The 17,025-nt window shown below is 38.6% G+C and overlaps 2 protein-coding genes, 1 long non-coding RNA gene and 1 other non-coding gene across 4 annotated transcripts in view; 2 read left to right on the top strand and 2 right to left on the bottom strand.

Moving 5' to 3' along the window:
- LOC116035245 (inter-alpha-trypsin inhibitor heavy chain H3) lies at positions 1-11,918 on the bottom strand. Its single transcript, XM_031278237.2, has 22 exons — positions 11,767-11,918; positions 11,468-11,497; positions 11,193-11,216; positions 10,463-10,617; positions 10,170-10,274; positions 9,846-10,008; positions 9,378-9,488; positions 9,103-9,231; positions 8,288-8,404; positions 8,043-8,211; positions 7,827-7,952; positions 7,546-7,727; positions 7,170-7,355; positions 6,927-7,066; positions 5,551-5,711; positions 5,263-5,289; positions 5,106-5,165; positions 2,300-2,413; positions 1,959-2,160; positions 1,684-1,856; positions 317-428; positions 1-203 (listed from the first exon to the last, which is right to left on the bottom strand). The coding sequence occupies exons 1-22, from the start codon at positions 11,875-11,877 to the stop codon at positions 65-67; spliced, it is 2,736 nt and encodes a 911-aa protein (XP_031134097.1). The 5' UTR covers positions 11,878-11,918; the 3' UTR covers positions 1-64.
- On the top strand, positions 3,017-4,651 carry LOC116035273. The gene is made up of 2 exons (XR_004101315.1): positions 3,017-3,156; positions 4,458-4,651. It is a non-coding gene; the product is annotated as an uncharacterized LOC116035273 (long non-coding RNA).
- A 367-nt stretch (positions 11,919-12,285) lies between the features above and the next one.
- The window catches only part of stimate (STIM activating enhance), a 28,995-nt gene continuing 24,255 nt past the window's right edge, over positions 12,286-17,025 (bottom strand). The window contains exons 11-12 of the mRNA XM_031278272.2: positions 15,455-15,465; positions 12,286-12,296 (exon numbers count right to left, since the gene is read on the bottom strand). The gene's annotated coding sequence lies outside the window, so the exon portion shown is untranslated. The remainder of the gene's footprint in view (positions 12,297-15,454; positions 15,466-17,025) is intronic.
- trnae-cuc lies at positions 13,791-13,862 on the top strand. The gene has a single exon. It is a non-coding gene; the product is annotated as a tRNA-Glu (tRNA).

Raw genomic sequence — 17,025 nt, 5'->3', positions numbered from 1 at the left:
TTTATGGTGTAAGTACAGGCAGTTTTGAATATTTATTGTGTAGACTTTGATGTGTAACTTGTCTTTATACAGTTTTAAAAAGGCCTGACACAACATAGTCTGTTGCATCTCCATCGATAAGGCCTGTTCCATTACTGTGAATGAACCAGCAGGGAACATTTTCTCCGTTCTTCACATCCCTCTGGAAGTCTCTCTGCCAGCCTCTGTGCACCAGGACAGAAATGTAATGTAGAGCATTTATTCATTTAGGATACACATTGCATGCAAACTCTTCAACACTGAGATGGGACACACTTATCTGAGGCATGCAGCGTACCTGGTCACATTGAGCTCCTGTCCTTTCACATACATGATGGCGTCCGGTTTCTCTGGGACTTCACCTGGACGCAGGCCTGACACCTCATATTCAATCCCATGGTAGAACTGACCTGGAGGACGACCCACCATTTAAAGTAAATATCATTTTTAAAATAAAATCCTTCTGGCCATGTATCTCTCCACCAGTGATAGTTACCAACTAAAACAATTGGAGTTTATATTGTAATGTCAAAAAGATTTTTTTAGTATTTAGTATTAAGTATTTATCTGTTTGTACTGTATGAAAGATGATTCATGCAGACAATTGTTTAAATCTGGTTTTGGTTCAATAACTACTGTAAACCACATTTTGCTGCAAAACATCACAAAGAACATTAAATAAAATCATTAAAAAGAATAATTAGACAAATCACAACGAAAATCCCTCCTGTGAGGACCTGTGAATGCCTCATATAAGGAAACTATCCAGGTTAATTTGAAGCCACAATATTTGTGTTGGCCACTTGAGTGGAGCGCAACAAGCTGTAATTATTGATACGATCACCTTATAAAGCTATGGCGAACATGTTAGCAAACAGCTGCCTGTTTACACATCCATTAGAATCAAAGAAACGTTAGCTGTGATGAATGTAAGTCCAATATTCACTCTCCTTTCAGCTTTGTTTTTGTTTCTACCAACTCCTGAGGAAAATATCTGTCTCTTTACCTGCTAAATGCTCTACTATTTTCAACTGCTAAATGTGATTGTCTGCGTTTGATGCTCAGCAGGTAGTGTGCAGTTTTTTTTAATAAAGCTTTTGTACTGAAAATAGCTCCCTACTGCAATTGAAAACAACACTATGACAAAAGGTGAGAGTGAACCAGAACAGTAATGTTGCAAGTGAGCTATTTAAATTAGCTCGATCGCCATGTGTACGTCCATAGTAATCCCCGTCAGTCGGTCCTGAAACGTCAGTTAGATAGTAAATGCTGTAAACATATTCTTTGAAAATCTTTACAATCATTCACTGAAAGAACCAAGCCGGCCTGCCTTATTGCATGATTCAAATTTTCAAAGCTAGGAGGTTGTCCTTGTTGTTTCCCATAGCAAAGGGATTTTGACACAAAGATAGCAGATTGAGGCTTGTCAGGCTTATCCTGGCAATGTACTTCCATTGATCCAGAGACTATCATCGGACCAATCCCCAAACAAAGTGGCAAAAAACCTGGTTATTTGTCTGTTGGCTGCCAATTTATTTTATTATTATCGTTTTCTTTTTTTTGTCTGAGAAACCCCAGAAAATTTTAGAAATGCAATCCATATCACTTGTTTTGACCTGCTGTTAAACTTTAAACCATGCAATCTACGTGTGTGTCATGTTGTACCTAGCAGGCCATGAACAGAAGGGGACAGGAGGTGGCTGTCCAGCGTGTAGAAACCCAAGTAGTCCCGGTGGTATGGGTGCTTCACCCATACTTTGTGTAGCAGGACAACAAACTTGACAGAATCCTTTAGAGTTACTGTTAGGCTGCGATCCTTGGTCAAGAGAAGATCCACACTGGTGAAGAAACAGGGGGAAAGAGATGACAATTATTCATCCTGAACTGGATTTTATATTTCATATTACTCATGTAGAGAGATAGTTCTCTGGGGTCCTTACTTGAGTCCTTTGACAGAAGCTGTATCAGACCACAGCAGTTTGACCCATTTTCCGTCCTGGAGCACCGAGATGTCCTGAGTGCTCACCTCAAGCCTCACCCCCAGAGTCTGGTGGATGATGCCAAAACGCCAAAAGTAGGTGTTAATTTTACCATCAGGGGCAATCTTCTTGTCTCCGATGATCTGGCCATTGACCAAAATACCTAAGGAAACAACAAGTTTAACTGCATGGTATGATATACTGGCACATAGATTAGAAGTGTCCAAAATCTTGGTCTACAAGGAGTATACATGTGTAGTAAAAAGTCAAGGGGTAAGAAAGTCATGATGATAATCACTGACCTTGTTCTGGGTCTCTGACCAGATTGAAAATGGTTCCTGGTATGCCGTTGATATTGAAGCACAGTGCGTCGTCTCTTTCAGGGAGCTCTATCATGAAATGAGGATCTCCATCCACTGCGGGTGACACCGAAGTATAATGACAGTAATAAACAAAGTGGATATGATTTTGTTTTTGGTATAGTGTTGGTTCAACGTGCTAAAGACAACATGTTGACAAGACTAATGGCGTTTTTCCATTACGTGGTATCTGCTCAACTCTACTCTACTCGGCTCGACCGCGGTGCCCCGTCCTCCATTTTCCATTGCAAATTTACTACTGCCTCATGCCTGAGGTGAGCGTGGCTGGTCGTCATAGCGAGGCCACAGGAAACTGCCGTGACCTAACGCGACACACACACAGAACGTCGAAGGTGTGTTGTTTTTGACTCTCGGCATGTGGCTGTTGCCACTGCCAGAAGAAAAATTTTGTTTCAAAAGAAGCAGGAGGCAGCAAAAACAAACCACTGCTGGCTAAACTATTTAAAAATGGCGGGTTTGTTCAGGACGCGATATTACGAATCCCACTATGGCCACGCCAAGACCCACCCTTCAGTAGCATTTGTTGGCCAGGCGTCCATGCTTACGCAAGGTAACGTAACCCCATTTGTACAGGTCCTATCCCCTGACCAATCGGCTATCCTAACCTTAACCACTCGAGGTCAAATGCCTAACCCCAACCAATCAAGCTGCTTCGTAGGGCGGGTCTTGGCGTGGCCATAGAGGGATTCGTAATTTTGCGATTAGTGACGATTCTCTCTGACCAATCAGTAGTCTTGGAACCTCAACGGAGGTGATCCTAAAAAAAGTACCTGTTAGCAGTGTTGGGAGTAACGCGTTACAAAAGTAACGCAATTACAGTAATGTATTCCTTTTTGCTGTAACGCAGTAATATAACGCATTACTAATTAAATTTCGGTAATATTATACTCGTTACAATCTCAGTAACGCGAGTTACAATGCATTTTAACGCAACATTTAGTGGTGCATTGGTTTTTTTAAGAATTCACCAACACCGCGACACATTTCTTCACAGGAAAAAAAAAAAAAGCCGTATTATTTTCCTGTCGCTGTATTCGATGGTTGAGATGACTGCAGAGACAAATACATTTGCGAGATGGATATTATTTTCAGGAGTTATTACGCTGCGTTGAAGTGAGCTGTCCTGTTTCTGTTCCCGTGGTCAGAGCCAGAACCAGAGACGGTACGGACAGCATGTTTGTCCCAACAGGTGACGGTACGTCAGCGGCTGACAGATATAAACATGTCGGGAATTAATGTTGAGGCTTGCTACACGTAAATATCATTGCATTTTTATCAGCCGTGGAGAGTAACTATGCCTGTAGTGGAATGGCTTCTAATGACGACCAAAAGCGCTTGTCTTTTACTGTGACCATTTACCGTTCAATATGTTGCAGTTTTACAAACAAGAAAGTGAACAACTTGAGCCTGACGGACATGTTGCATCTCAGTAAGCTAGCAAGAGTAGGCTACACAACAGACAACTTCTGTGTAGCTTACTTCAAAATAAAAAGCTCTTCCTGTGACGGTTCGCAGTAAAACTAAATTACTGTTAAATAAGGTTGTGTAGGCTACCTTTTCACAAATCAGCTGTAAATCAAGTACTGTAAATAATGTTAATAGTGAGTTTTAATCACACTATAATTGAACATTTCCTTTAGAGTGTTTTAACCTAAACAACATGAATTTCTTATTGAAGTGCTATAAACAAACATTTTACAACAATGCCATACTTTTGAGTATTTTTATTTTCTCCTACTTGCCTATTATATGTTTTACTTATCCATTTTGTATAGCTTTAGTTACTTTGCATATGTATATTAATTATACAAAATATGAATAATGTATTATGTATTAAAGTGGATAAAGACGAGACTTTATTGATCCGGTGGTGAAATTCACAAGCTAGCTGCCAAATCAAACTTCCCCTGTTATTTTGGTGAAAGTAACTCAAAAGTAATGCAAAAGTAGTGTAACGCATTACAATTCAGAGACAGTAATATTGTAATATAACTAATTACTCTCAAATGACAGTAACTAGTAATCTATAATGTATTACATTTTGGAAGTAACTTGTCCAACACTGCCTGTTAGCAGGTAGGGCCTACCAGGGACTTTTTTTTGTAATGGAAATACAAAAAAGGTGAGTAGAGTCAGGGCGAGTTGAGCAGGTACCATGTAATGGAAAAACACCCTAAGAGTCTACAGCAATGCTAGCAGCTCTCTGAAGCTGTACCTTTGCACAGCTGTGCTCTTAAACTAAACGCTAACGGCCGCATGCTAACATGGTCACAATGACAATGCTAACATGCTGATGTTAAGTAAGTGTAATGTTTGTCATGTTTACCATTTTAGTTTAGCGTGTTAACATGCTAACATTTACTAAAAGCCACTATGCACAAAATATAGCTGTAGATGATGTGAAGGGATGTCATTAGTTTTGCAGGTATTTGGTCATAAACCAAAGTATCAGATATGTGAAAGGACTATGAGTATCTGTATAAAAGGTGTGCCAATCTATCTAGTAGATGTTGATATAGTAGTTGAGATATTTCAATGCAAAGGTAAAGATTTTGACCTTACCACCAAAGTCATGATAACTCATCCTCTGAGGACCATTAATGTATGTATTAAATTTCTTGGCAATGTATCTAATAGTTGTCAGGATGGACTGACAGGCCAACTGACTAAAAGACAGACATTGCCATCACCTGAGCCATGCAGCTACCATAGCTTAAAGTGTACTTACCAAAATATGTGGGTTGTGCTGGCTGCTGGTAAGCATAAGAAGGGGGTCTATATTGATGTGCTAGACACAGGAACAATACAATTCAAGTTAAAAGCAATACAGTGAATTAACCTAATCCCAGAAGTCTTTTTATGCTTTACGGTAAAAAGTGTCTTACACACTCTTTCTGCTTGTTGTCTTTGCTCTGTCAAAAAACAGATGGACAAAACAATTAGTATATTCCACAGTTTAAACTGGAGCACCAGCCTCTGCTGGTATAGTTGAGTAAAAATAAATAATATTTATAAAAACAAAATTATAATAATAACATGAATCTAACAGACAGTGCTGCTTGTCAATGTATTACAGTAAGGTTTTGCTTTTTTAGAGAAAAAAGATTGACAGCAGCCGTGTTCAGGAAAGCCTGCCCAGTATCACTTTTCAAACCCTCTCTTTCCTCCCTTACCCTCAGTCAGTTTGTCAGCAATGAAAGGGCTGTCTGGTCCGTCCTCAGTTTCAGGCTTGGTGACCACCATGGAGGTGAGCGGGGTGACAAAGCTGTAATGCAGAGACATTTCCAGTGCCTTGGCTGTGGCATTGGCATTCTCGTCTTCGGTACCCTTCTTGCTGCAAGAAGGAAAATATACTTAAGTTGCCACATATGACACTGGCCTTTAGGAAATCACCATGGAATCTATAAATTAATATTACAAGATTTATCATGGGCTCTCAGACGATAACAACTATTTTAAAGGTACAATATGTAACAATTCTGCATTAAAATGTCAAAAAATGACTATACCTATGTTATATATTTTGTTGAGTGGTGTACTTATACTATCCTAAATGTTTCCAACAATGTTCAAACCCAGAAAAAACTGCTATTTTATTTTAATGATACAGGACGTTTCATTTAGACGCCTGTCAGTGGCGTCATAAAACCTTTTACCTTGTCGGTACACGATCCGTTCTGCCTGCACGATTCGTTCTGCACATGCGCAAGATAATACTGTTTTACCGAGGATACGACCTGCACGATCTGTTCCACGCTAGCCTATGGCTAGCCTCCACCGGGAAGCTAACGTTAGTTTAGCTAACAGCTAATTCGGCTAACTGCTAGCTGACAGCTAGATTCAGTCTAAAATAACGTTAACTCAAACGTAATGGGAAAAGCAGGCTACAGGTAAATTAAGACTTCACAGTAATAACAATAAAGACAAGTATTGAGTGATTGTATTTTAAATGAGCACAAGTAAAGTAGAACTGACGTAACAGCTGTTATATATGTTAGGTGTTTGTTATATATGTCAACGTTTATTTTCAAGTTTTATTTTGAGGGTCTTTTAAAGTTATTACATGCTGTCTCAGCTAGCAGTTAGCCGAATTAGCTGTTAGCTAAACTAACGTTAGCTTGCCTGTGGAGGCTAACGGCAAGACCGCTACAATCAGCTAGCGGTTAGCCGAATGAGCCGTTAGCTAAACTAACGTTAGCTTGCCTGTGGAGGCTAACGGCAGACCGCTACAATCAGCTAGCGGTTAGCCAAATTAGCTGTTAGCTAAACTAACGTTAGCTTGGCTGTCGACCGGAAGCGTGGAACAGATCGTGCAGTGTCGTAAATCCTTGTACAACCGCGCATGCGCGAACGGATCGTGCAGGCAGATAATGCCACATCCCATAATGCCACTTCACGACGTCGTCCGTGTTTACATCCATTGTTTTGATTGAGAGACCCCTAGCGGCAGACAATTACATATTGTACGTTTAATGAGACTAATGGGAAATAAAGATTTCCAAGCTAAAGCAATTCAGGTCTCAGCTTGAGTGAAATGACTCAAACAGACCTGTTCTCCAGTAGCTGCTGGATGGTGAGGTAGGCCCACAGACGCTCTGTGAAATCCCCGAAGATGTACTCCTCATCTGGGTATATCTCGTCCCAATCCATAGCAGTGGCCTGGCCCTGTACCTTGAAGTCCTCCTCAAACTATGACAAAAAATAAAATGAATGAATTTCTAAGAAAAACGAAAACACGTCTTCTTTCCACCTCAGCATTGTCTCTAAATTTCTGCCATTTCCTTGTCCTTACCCCCTGTCCGAACACTTCCACCATGAAGTTGTCCAGGTCATTGTTCATCACCCGACCGGCCACCACTATCTCTGAGCCTTTAAAAAACTGGCTGTAGTGATTGGTAGTCAGGGAGTCCACTGCATTGTCAGGATAACGCAGGTCCACTTCTGAAAGCAGAGTGCTGGCCACCTCCTCATAGAAACCCTGGAATAAATGCGTCCCACATTATATTACATCTATTTGTCCATCCATCCATCCATCCATCCATCCATCCATCCATGTATGTAATAGTGATTACATACAGTAATTGTGGAAGAATGTGTCATAGCTGGTATTATTTAGATTTAACTTACTTACTAACAAAAATCTAAGTATTATCAAAAATATATTCCACCTGAAGTTGAACAGCTGCATCTGAACCCTCAAAGATTCTGCGGGCCACTCCCTTGTTTTGTTTGCTCATCACATCCAGGAAGGAATAATCCACATCATTTCCGAATCCAAGACAGAACAGAGACATTTTTTCGCCAATAGCAGAACGAATATTCTCCTGAATCTTAGGGAGGTGATACTCTCCTTCAAAGACACAACATGCAGAAATTGAATGCTAAATAAAAAGTGTATGAATGAAATGTGCAGTATATCCTACAGTATGTACACACTATGCATGCTCACCACTATTTGGCATTCCATCAGTCAGTAAAATAATCATATCGGTGCTTCTCTCTGGGAGCTTCTTCTCTTGCCTGTCTTTGACCAGCATGTTGACACCTTCCAACACTGCATTATTGATATTGGTAGCTAGAAAGAAAATACACAACACATTGTAAAATGTATAGTCTATTGTAGACAGCATATTTCTATCATTTAGGGAGTTAAGATGACACTTGCATCCCCTTTGTTGTATCATTCTGACAAAGTCCATTCCTGCAGCCACATTTTCCTTGGTTGCTTTGCTAAGTGATGTTCTCCAAGAATCAGTACTGTCATCAAACAGGATAAGGGCAAAGTGGTCTTCCTCGCTGAGGTCTTTAAGGATGGCCAGCAATGCCTCTCGTGTCTAAAGAGTTACAAAGTCAGAGGTCAAAATGTGTGCATGTGGGCAATCAATAAATTAGAAACACATTAACTCTCACCTGTTCAATCTTTCTTCCACTCATTGATCCGCTCCTGTCAATCACAAACACCACATTCTTTGGCACAGTGGGCAAGTCAGGGGGAGCAAAGAAGTGCACAAAGTATCCGTTCACAATCTAAAGGGAAGCCAATCAAAGAGCAGAAATATACACAAAACAATTACAAAGCAACATGAAAATTGCAAGAAAAGTAGTTGATTCATTTCTGTCACGGGACGACCATCCCCTGCACAGTGCCTTCATAAACAATAGCAGGAGCAATGGCTTCTATTGCCAAAATGCTCCACTTATGGTTCAGGATGTCTTCTGTTCCTGCATCAGTTAGACTTTTTACTATTTCACTATTTATGCATTCATTGCATGCAGCAATTTCTTATCTTGTAATTGTCTGAATACTGTACATTGGCACATTTACACTTTTTGTTTTCATGATCTTGTTTTTAGATCAAACTTTGATCACATACTTGGCTTTTAATAACTCTCTTGCTGCTATTGAATTATGTATTTCTCGTCAAAGACTCTGCCTGGTGTTATCTTTTGTGTAAATAACTTATTGCTGTGTATGTCTGTCTGTGATAGAAAACCAGGTTTCCCTTTGAGGATTGATAAAGTTTATCCTATTCTATTCATGTTGTTGGGCAATCTAATTAATCAATTTTATTTGACAATGCAGCCTCCAGACAAAGAACATTACAGGGATTCTGTATAGTGTCACATGTGAAGCCATATTTAATTGTGCATTCAGCAGATACTAGTCTTGCATTGTCAGACCAATCTTAAGCCGATACTAAGTACAGTATGTGTCGAAAGCTGACCTGAATGTCTCCAAGGCTCTTTGCTCGGTTCACATCGTACTTGATAATAAAATCTCCGTCAATGAGTGTTCCATCACAACCTGGACACTTCCTCTGCTGCTCCATCGTTGGCGAGAAAGAGATGTGTGCCTGACAATGGAATACAATACCAGTGGTTTAGCTTACTCTTAATTCTTGGGTCAGTCATTTTATTAAATGTGAATAAAAGGAAGTAAGACCAAGATAATTTTGAAGAATTAGAGACAACTTCTTACAAGGCCTGTTGTAACATGTACCTTGTTGCCTGTGACACGTTTCTCCACCAGGGGGAGCAGCTCATTGGAGAAGAAGGTCGCATTGGCATCCACATAAGAAATGCCCTGAGGCTCATAGATGTTTGTCACAATCTGTTTTCATACACACACACACACACACACACACACAGGCAGATATCATTTGTAAGGTAAACCAACTGTGCCTAAACTTGTTATTTAGCTGTAGAATGACAGAATACATATTTGCCAGGACATATATTTATCAGGGCCCCTTTCCTGTTATTCTCTTAGACTCCACATCTATGTCCTCTCCATCTTTTCTCATGTATAGGGCCTCACCTTCTCACCATGACTTCAATAACACATTATTGTATGGAATACATTTGAATTGAATATATGCAGGCGTAATTAAACTTAAATCAAAGTTGTAAATCATCAGATACTACAAGATTATCTGAAATCACCAAGAGACAGGATTTGAACATGAACCTGAAACTCCTGGATAGGTTGTTTGGGTTTAACTCGAGTAAGAATCTCATACTGGCCCAGTTTCCTCTGAAGGAGCTCCTCGTAGGTCATAATGAATGTCACGTTACTTTCAGCTGCGATGTTGACAGACACTGAAAACTTCTCCATTTTTCTTCCAGAAGCCCTGTAATGAAACACAGATCATTGACAGCCTCTATGTTAAAACTATCCATTTGGGATCTTTACAAATCCATAAAAATGTAGATACAGTACCATATAGAAGCATGTTTCTTTGAACATATATTTTAAACTGTGTTTATGTATTTTTCATCTTGACTGACTCACTTGACCAGTCCAGCAGTCCGTCCAGAGGAAACAGCCTTCTCATACTGTTTCTTGGCTTTCTCTTTCTCCTTCACCTCCCCAACATATATCTGACCATCAATTTCCCTGTGGGGCACAAAGATGGAGAACGACATAATGCAACTTAAGGAAGGTAAAGTAACTGCATCAGTAAGATAAATCATCTTTAGAGCACGACTGGTAAAAAAAAAAAGTAGGGATAAATACTGTCACATGCAAATTGTCATAATGCAAGAATGTGGACAGAGTGGAAATCAGAATGGAGGTAGACGAACATGCTGAAGTTAGTGATGAAGGCGGTCTTGGGCAGCTCCATTTCAAAGACGATTTCCTGGGAGAAGTTTGCTTTGTTCAGAGCCTTGGAGGTTATGACGGTGTGGGCGAAACGATACGTCACAGTGCAGTCCACTTTCACACTGTACACCTCCACCTGAGACAGAAAGAGAAGGAGGAAAAGATGGAAATATTGAAACACACAATAAATAGTGAATATGGAAAGCCTACAACACAAGCACTTCACATACATCATTGGTATACAGTGAATTACTGTATTATCTGCCATTTTTATGTTGTTTCAAACTGAATGCTGTTTTGCAGCTGGGTCCAGTCCAAAGGCATTCTACGCCGATTGGTGCCAAATAAAATTATAACCGCTTGAAACATTTTAAAAAAGACATTATGTCACTGATTCCACCGTGGGAGTGTTGTGTGAGACAGATTGGGTGAGGCAACCTGGGTGGTGTATGCTCGAAGCAGGGAAAGTGTGGACATTAGAAAAGAAAACTCCTTTTCATTCAGTTAAGTTTAAAGTTATTTATTTTATTTGCTGGTTCCACAGCCTGCCAGTAAAGGACAGATATGGTGATTACTGTACTAGAGTTTTTCCTTTCTTCTCCTTTTTATTGTGTGTTTAATTGCCCTTACAGAATACATAAAGTTGTATTTAATTGAATGTTTCCCATCATCATTATCATCAATAGAGATACAAACAGATTATTTTCTTACCGTGGCCTCATTTGTACTTCTTTTCTGTAATAAAAACAAACACACAAAGGAAAAGGAGATTTGGAATTTTGAAATTGGAAAATCAAAATGTAAGACAATTTCAACTGCCACTGTTATATAGCTTTATGCTATTTAAAATATGAATTACCCATGTACAAAATAGCCATATGCATTTTATTTATAAGAATTATAATGTAGCAAAAAGATGCAACTTTAGCACATTTTCGCCATAATATGAAAGGACGGTCTGTCGGTAAATAGTTTCTGGCAAGTACCTGCAGTGATTTGGCAGCTCCTCTTGTCTCCTGAAATACAAATACAGCAGGGTAAACTAACATGGTGCCAAGATATTAGGAAAGAAAATACTGGCATAACATGATTTACATTCTGTGTCACACATAAACATTCAAAGAGTAGGAAATAGCAAACTAGTTCCGAAGGAGTGCAGTTTGTTATGTAGAAGAAAACAGACTATTTCAGGGCTAAATCAGGAACCACCAGATTAAAATTAATATCTGTATAATGTGATTTCAAATTACGATCAGAGTAAAAAAAGGTCAGTGTGTGAAGTTACCTGCAGAGCTTCATGGTCCCCGGAGATGATCAGAGTGCCCCGGGCCAGGCCGGGCAGCCAGAGGCAGGCGCTGGTCCACAGCAGCAGCAGTCCAACACCCTGTCCAGACATGACCAAACTTCTACTGAACAGCGGCTGACTTCACTGCTGAGAAAAAAGCTCTCTGGCCAGGGGGAGGAACAAAAACTGTGTGTGTGTGTGTGTGTGTGTGTGTGTGTGTGTGTGTGTGTGTGTGTGTGTGTGTGTGTGTGTGTGTGTGTGTGTGTGTGTGTGTGTGTGTGTGTGTGTGTGTGAAGTTGCACTTTGCACACTTATGGATTCTTCTTGTCCTTGTTCAGGACCATCCCGCCAGAGCAGCAGGCTGAGGCTAACAGGCCACCACCATGCATGAATACCAGGAAGTGGTAGGCCTAAGTGTTGATGAAGCACAGTCAACATGATAACAAAAAAAATATAAAATCTCCTTTTAGAATGCAATAAATGAAAGCATCGCAGAGTGGGAAACCAAAATTGCAGAGAAGACTCAGAAACTGATATGTGACTGATACAAACCTTATACGCCTTTGTGAACAATATTATGTGTTACTTTGGTTTGGTTTTATTTATGGATATAGAAAGACAACAAGGGGGGGAGGTGATATCCAAGGGATAACATGTAAAAGTGAAAAACACTTGTTTCCAACATGGTCCCTGATGTAAGAGAAACGAGACATACAACACATGCAAAACACATACAGTCCTTCTAAGGTTAAAACAATTAAAAATAAAAAAAACTACACATCAAAATACCAGATAAAACACCATGAACTACAAAAGCAATAAATTACCCTATCCCCAGTCTAGATTTTATTTTCACTTAATTGTCTATTTTATTCCACAAGTAGACCCTAACTTTACCTCTAAAATCCCTTTATGTTGCTGCCATTTTAATATGAAGTGGAAGACTATTCCATAAAATAATTCCTGTATAAAAAAACGATTTTCTTGCTTCACTATTCACACATGGCACCTTACATGAACGGACACTGGCCCTAGTCTCATGGGCATGTTGAGTGTGGACCATCAAAATCTGAAAACCCAAATACTTTGGGGCTACACCATTAATAATACTGTACATATGATTGAGTTTAAGTTGTTCCACCCTAAGCTTGACAGGCAAAAAATCAACCCTCTTAAACTCATTTCTTCCCACATGATACCTAGAAGGTTTAGACAGTATGAAGCGGATCATATTATTTTGCATAGTCTGGCGTCTCAAACCACCTACGAAAGATCAAATAATATTAACAGTAAAGCGGGATTTATGCTTCTGCAGGGGCTCTACGCAGAGCTTTCGCCGTAGCCTCACAGGTGGCCTGAAGTTTATACTTGTGCGTTTTGTCATGTTGTTTATGGAGAAAGAGAACCCGGAAATGAGTAGAGGGAAATGCGTGTGCTGTGTGTGGTGTGGTCTACTTATATACTGTCTATGTGTGTGTGTGTGTGTGTGTGTGTGTGTGTGTGTGTGTGTGTGTGTGTGTGTGTGTGTGTGTGTGTGTGTGTGTGTGTGTGTGTGTGTGTGTGTGTGTGTGTGTGTGTGGCGAAGTGATGATATGACTATGCTTCCTCCGCCCCACGCAGGTGCCCTAATTAAGTGATCAAAAGAAATGTGTTCGAAATAACTATACCTCTTTACAGGCATTTTTATTATATATGTTAAAAGTCTGGATAATATATGTTGTTTGTATATGTATATGTTGTTTGTATACCTGGAGTGGTAGCAAAAATAATTTCCCCCTGGGATTGTTAAAGTATTTCTGATTCTGATTCTGATTCTGATAAAAAAGCAAACCTAACCGTGGGTGGGAGTAAAAGCAGCTGCAGCATTAGAGCAATGACCATGAAGTTAATTAAGAAATAAAACAATATGATGCGGGCAAGAATAAATGGTAGCCTATTTAGATTATGTGGGGAAAACGCGCTTATTATTAAATGACTTAGTTAGATATTATTTATTTTTCTTCGCTCAAGCTTGGTCGTATCTGTCCCTGGTGGTCTAGTGGTTAGGATTCGGCGCTCTCACCGCCGCGGCCCGGGTTCGATTCCCGGTCAGGGAACGCTTTTATCACAGCGTCGGGGTTGTACTTATTCAAAAAAAAGAAATAGTGAGGTTGGGAAAATAATCTGACTTGTAAATGTAATGTAACATTGTGAGGGACAACATGTATGAAAGACAAATTATTCAGAACACCCTAGTCTATTAATATAGAAATTGATTTGGTGATTTTCTGTAAGAGGGTATGTTCACAATCAAATATAATGCAAATAAGAGTAATATTATGATTGTCAGAAGTAGGGAAGCCAGAAAAGTAGTATTTTCTGATTTCTCCCATGAGGCTAAATACTTAAGCCATATAACCGATGAACTAGACGATAAGGACAATTACAGACAGTGTTGAAAGTTGTATGCACAAGCAAACATGTTGGCTCTTTCTAAATGTGTTCAATGATTGTGAAAACCTCTCTTTTTCAAGGTTTTTTTTTTTTTTTTTTTTAGCAACCTGTGGCGTTGCTACAAAAAATGTTCACAGTGGTTGTTAATGTTGGTGTACCCACCTGCTCTGCTGTAATACAAAATCTTATATATAGATGTAGACAATATGTGTAAGTAATCTGATTCTGTAAACTATATTATATTGCTAACTTAACCGACTCTGAATGTCTAGAATGTTCCAGTCTGTGTGTAAATGTATGATCACTGTGGAATGTCTTTTGTGGATTTTTATTTATTTATTTATTTATTTTTCATTCATTTTTCATTTCATTATATTTTTTTCCTCTTTCCTTTTCTTTTTTGTCTTTGTGTTTGTATTTTATTGTGCTATGGATCCCCATGCGATATGCCCTTAAAGTCTGAATTGAATTGTAAAAAATAATAATATTATCATTATTAAATTACAACAGGAAATATATAAATAAATGTTGAAATTGATACAGAATTGCTTTATTAAATGCCTAAGGGCATGAACAAATAAATACATCAATAAATAATTGTTGGTAATCACTATGGAAATAAAAATCTTAATCTAATTGGGGTTTTTTATATATTTTATTTATAGCTTTTCTATTTAACAAACAAGAAAAAGCACAGCAGAACATAACAAAGCAACCCACCCATAGACAAGCAAAAAACAATAACAATAGACTAACAATTAGGTAGCTAAATGAAAAAGAAAATATTATGCATGCTTTATATATACATGTACAAACACAGGATCAAATAAAAGAAATAAAGTAAAAGAAATATATTATGCTCTTCTGAGAAACAGTAAAACCACAGTCACCAAGTGAAAATCAAGCATTTTAAGACATTCTTGATAGATAAGATAAAAATGGTTGCCAAATTTCGTTAAAAGTTACAGAGTTGAGGGAGACGTATTGTACTTTCTCCATATGTAGCAAGTTGGACATCTCTGCTAGCCAGGTCTTAAAAGAGGGAACATCCTCGCTTTTCCACAATGTCAAAATATTCCGTTTGGCAATAATCATGCCATATTGAACAGTCTTGCAATGTAGGTGGTGCAACATTTTTAGATGACTGGTCCTGCCGAAAACCGCAGTACACGGGTCTAGTACAATATCACAGTCATAAACAATGGAGAGGCAGGCAGAGATATCTGACCAATATCTGTTAAGCTTAGGGCAAGACCAAAAGGACAGAAGGATAGAAAGAATGTAGTTTAGTACAGGAGTAGTGAAGTCTATGGAGCACTTTGAATTGAATTAGCTGGTGTCTTTAGAGAATTTAAAGAACATTTGTGGATGTCTTTAAGATAAGAAAACCAGTTTTCATCAGTAATTATCATACCCAGGTCCCTTTAATCTTAATCTAATTTTAATCTAAATTTCAACAAATCTAAATTAATTTCTTCCTGTATTTCTAATAATTTCCAACATTTATTTGTTCATTTAATTATGCATTTAAGGATCTATATTAATTTTGGCTTCAGTTTATTTATTTTATTTATTTAGCTCCAGTTAGCATTGCAGCTAGATATCTGTGTTGCTCCCCATAATTCTAGTTAAAAACGTAAGTATTTTGTATATGTTGTCTATATGTTTAAATGGCTCTGAACGAATAATCAGCAGTTTTAGCAGATACATTTGCTTCATTCACCTCTCACTTGGTGCTTTTCTCCTCTTTCGCTGGACTCACTCAACAGCCTGTGCTGCTTCTCTTGATGTGTGTGTTTATGTCGTCTCCCACTTGCCAGGGTGCAGACAGTACTGTAAGCAAATCAAACAGACTCTTGTATGTTTTTCAAAAGTAATTATCAATTTAAAAAAAGCTGATTAGTGCTTGATTTGGCCAGCAGGCATAGTGCATGTAGATGAATCAGACCATTGTGATGTATTACTGGGATAACTAAAACTAAACTTTTGACTGCATTTTTGTAGTTCTGGGCCCTCTGAACCTTGTGAACAAACACTTCTTTTTTGGCAAGTTGTGTCTTCTGGGTCTGCAGCACGGATGTCATGATACAGTGTTAGCGATAGAAGCAGGTATACTATATTCAGCGCTTAACACAGTAGAGATGGTTATTTGGGGTTTAGTTGTTAACCCAGATGGCTTGTTTTGTGTATTGGTTAGAGTACTTTAATCATCTCAGCCAGGGCTGGATTAAGCCTCTAGGGATTTCATTATTTCTCTGTGTATGTATTGGTTAGTGATTATTAGTTTGTGGTAACTTGGATTAACGTAAGTGAAATTGTATTTAGTACATGCACCATGTAAGCACAATTTATAATAAAACAATAAAGGCCTTGAAAACTGATTTTACTGTGGCCAGAAGGACTGGAGAACGCTACTCTAACAACCAAGAAAGACCCAAGTCTGGTGTTTCCTTAAGGTCCCTGTCATTTCAGATTAAGTTACTTAAACCTGCAATAACAAATCGTTTAGCCATTTGGGTAGAGGTGCTGTGTATGAATGCAAACAGATGCTATGTGACCTACTATGACCTACTCTTTATGAATTTTACTACCGATGAAAAAATTGAAATTTCAATACAAGGGGAAATTATTTATTTAGTAAAAATGGTCAGTTAAAAGAAAAAGATCAAATAAGCAAATGTTTCAACAATCTCTTTCAACACTGACAAATACATGTCACAATTCATTTACAGATCATTAGCCACAAACCTGAGCTGTTTACCAAGTATGATGCACTGTGCAAATTGCAAAGTACAATAACTGCTTACCCTCATAGCAGTAATGTCA

The sequence above is a fragment of the Sander lucioperca genome, chromosome 6, assembly GCF_008315115.2.
Source record: "Sander lucioperca isolate FBNREF2018 chromosome 6, SLUC_FBN_1.2, whole genome shotgun sequence".
In the NCBI taxonomy this organism is placed as follows: Eukaryota; Metazoa; Chordata; class Actinopteri; order Perciformes; family Percidae; genus Sander; species Sander lucioperca.
Note: the sequence above shows the minus strand (reverse complement) of the source record. Positions and strands in the feature narration are given on the sequence as shown.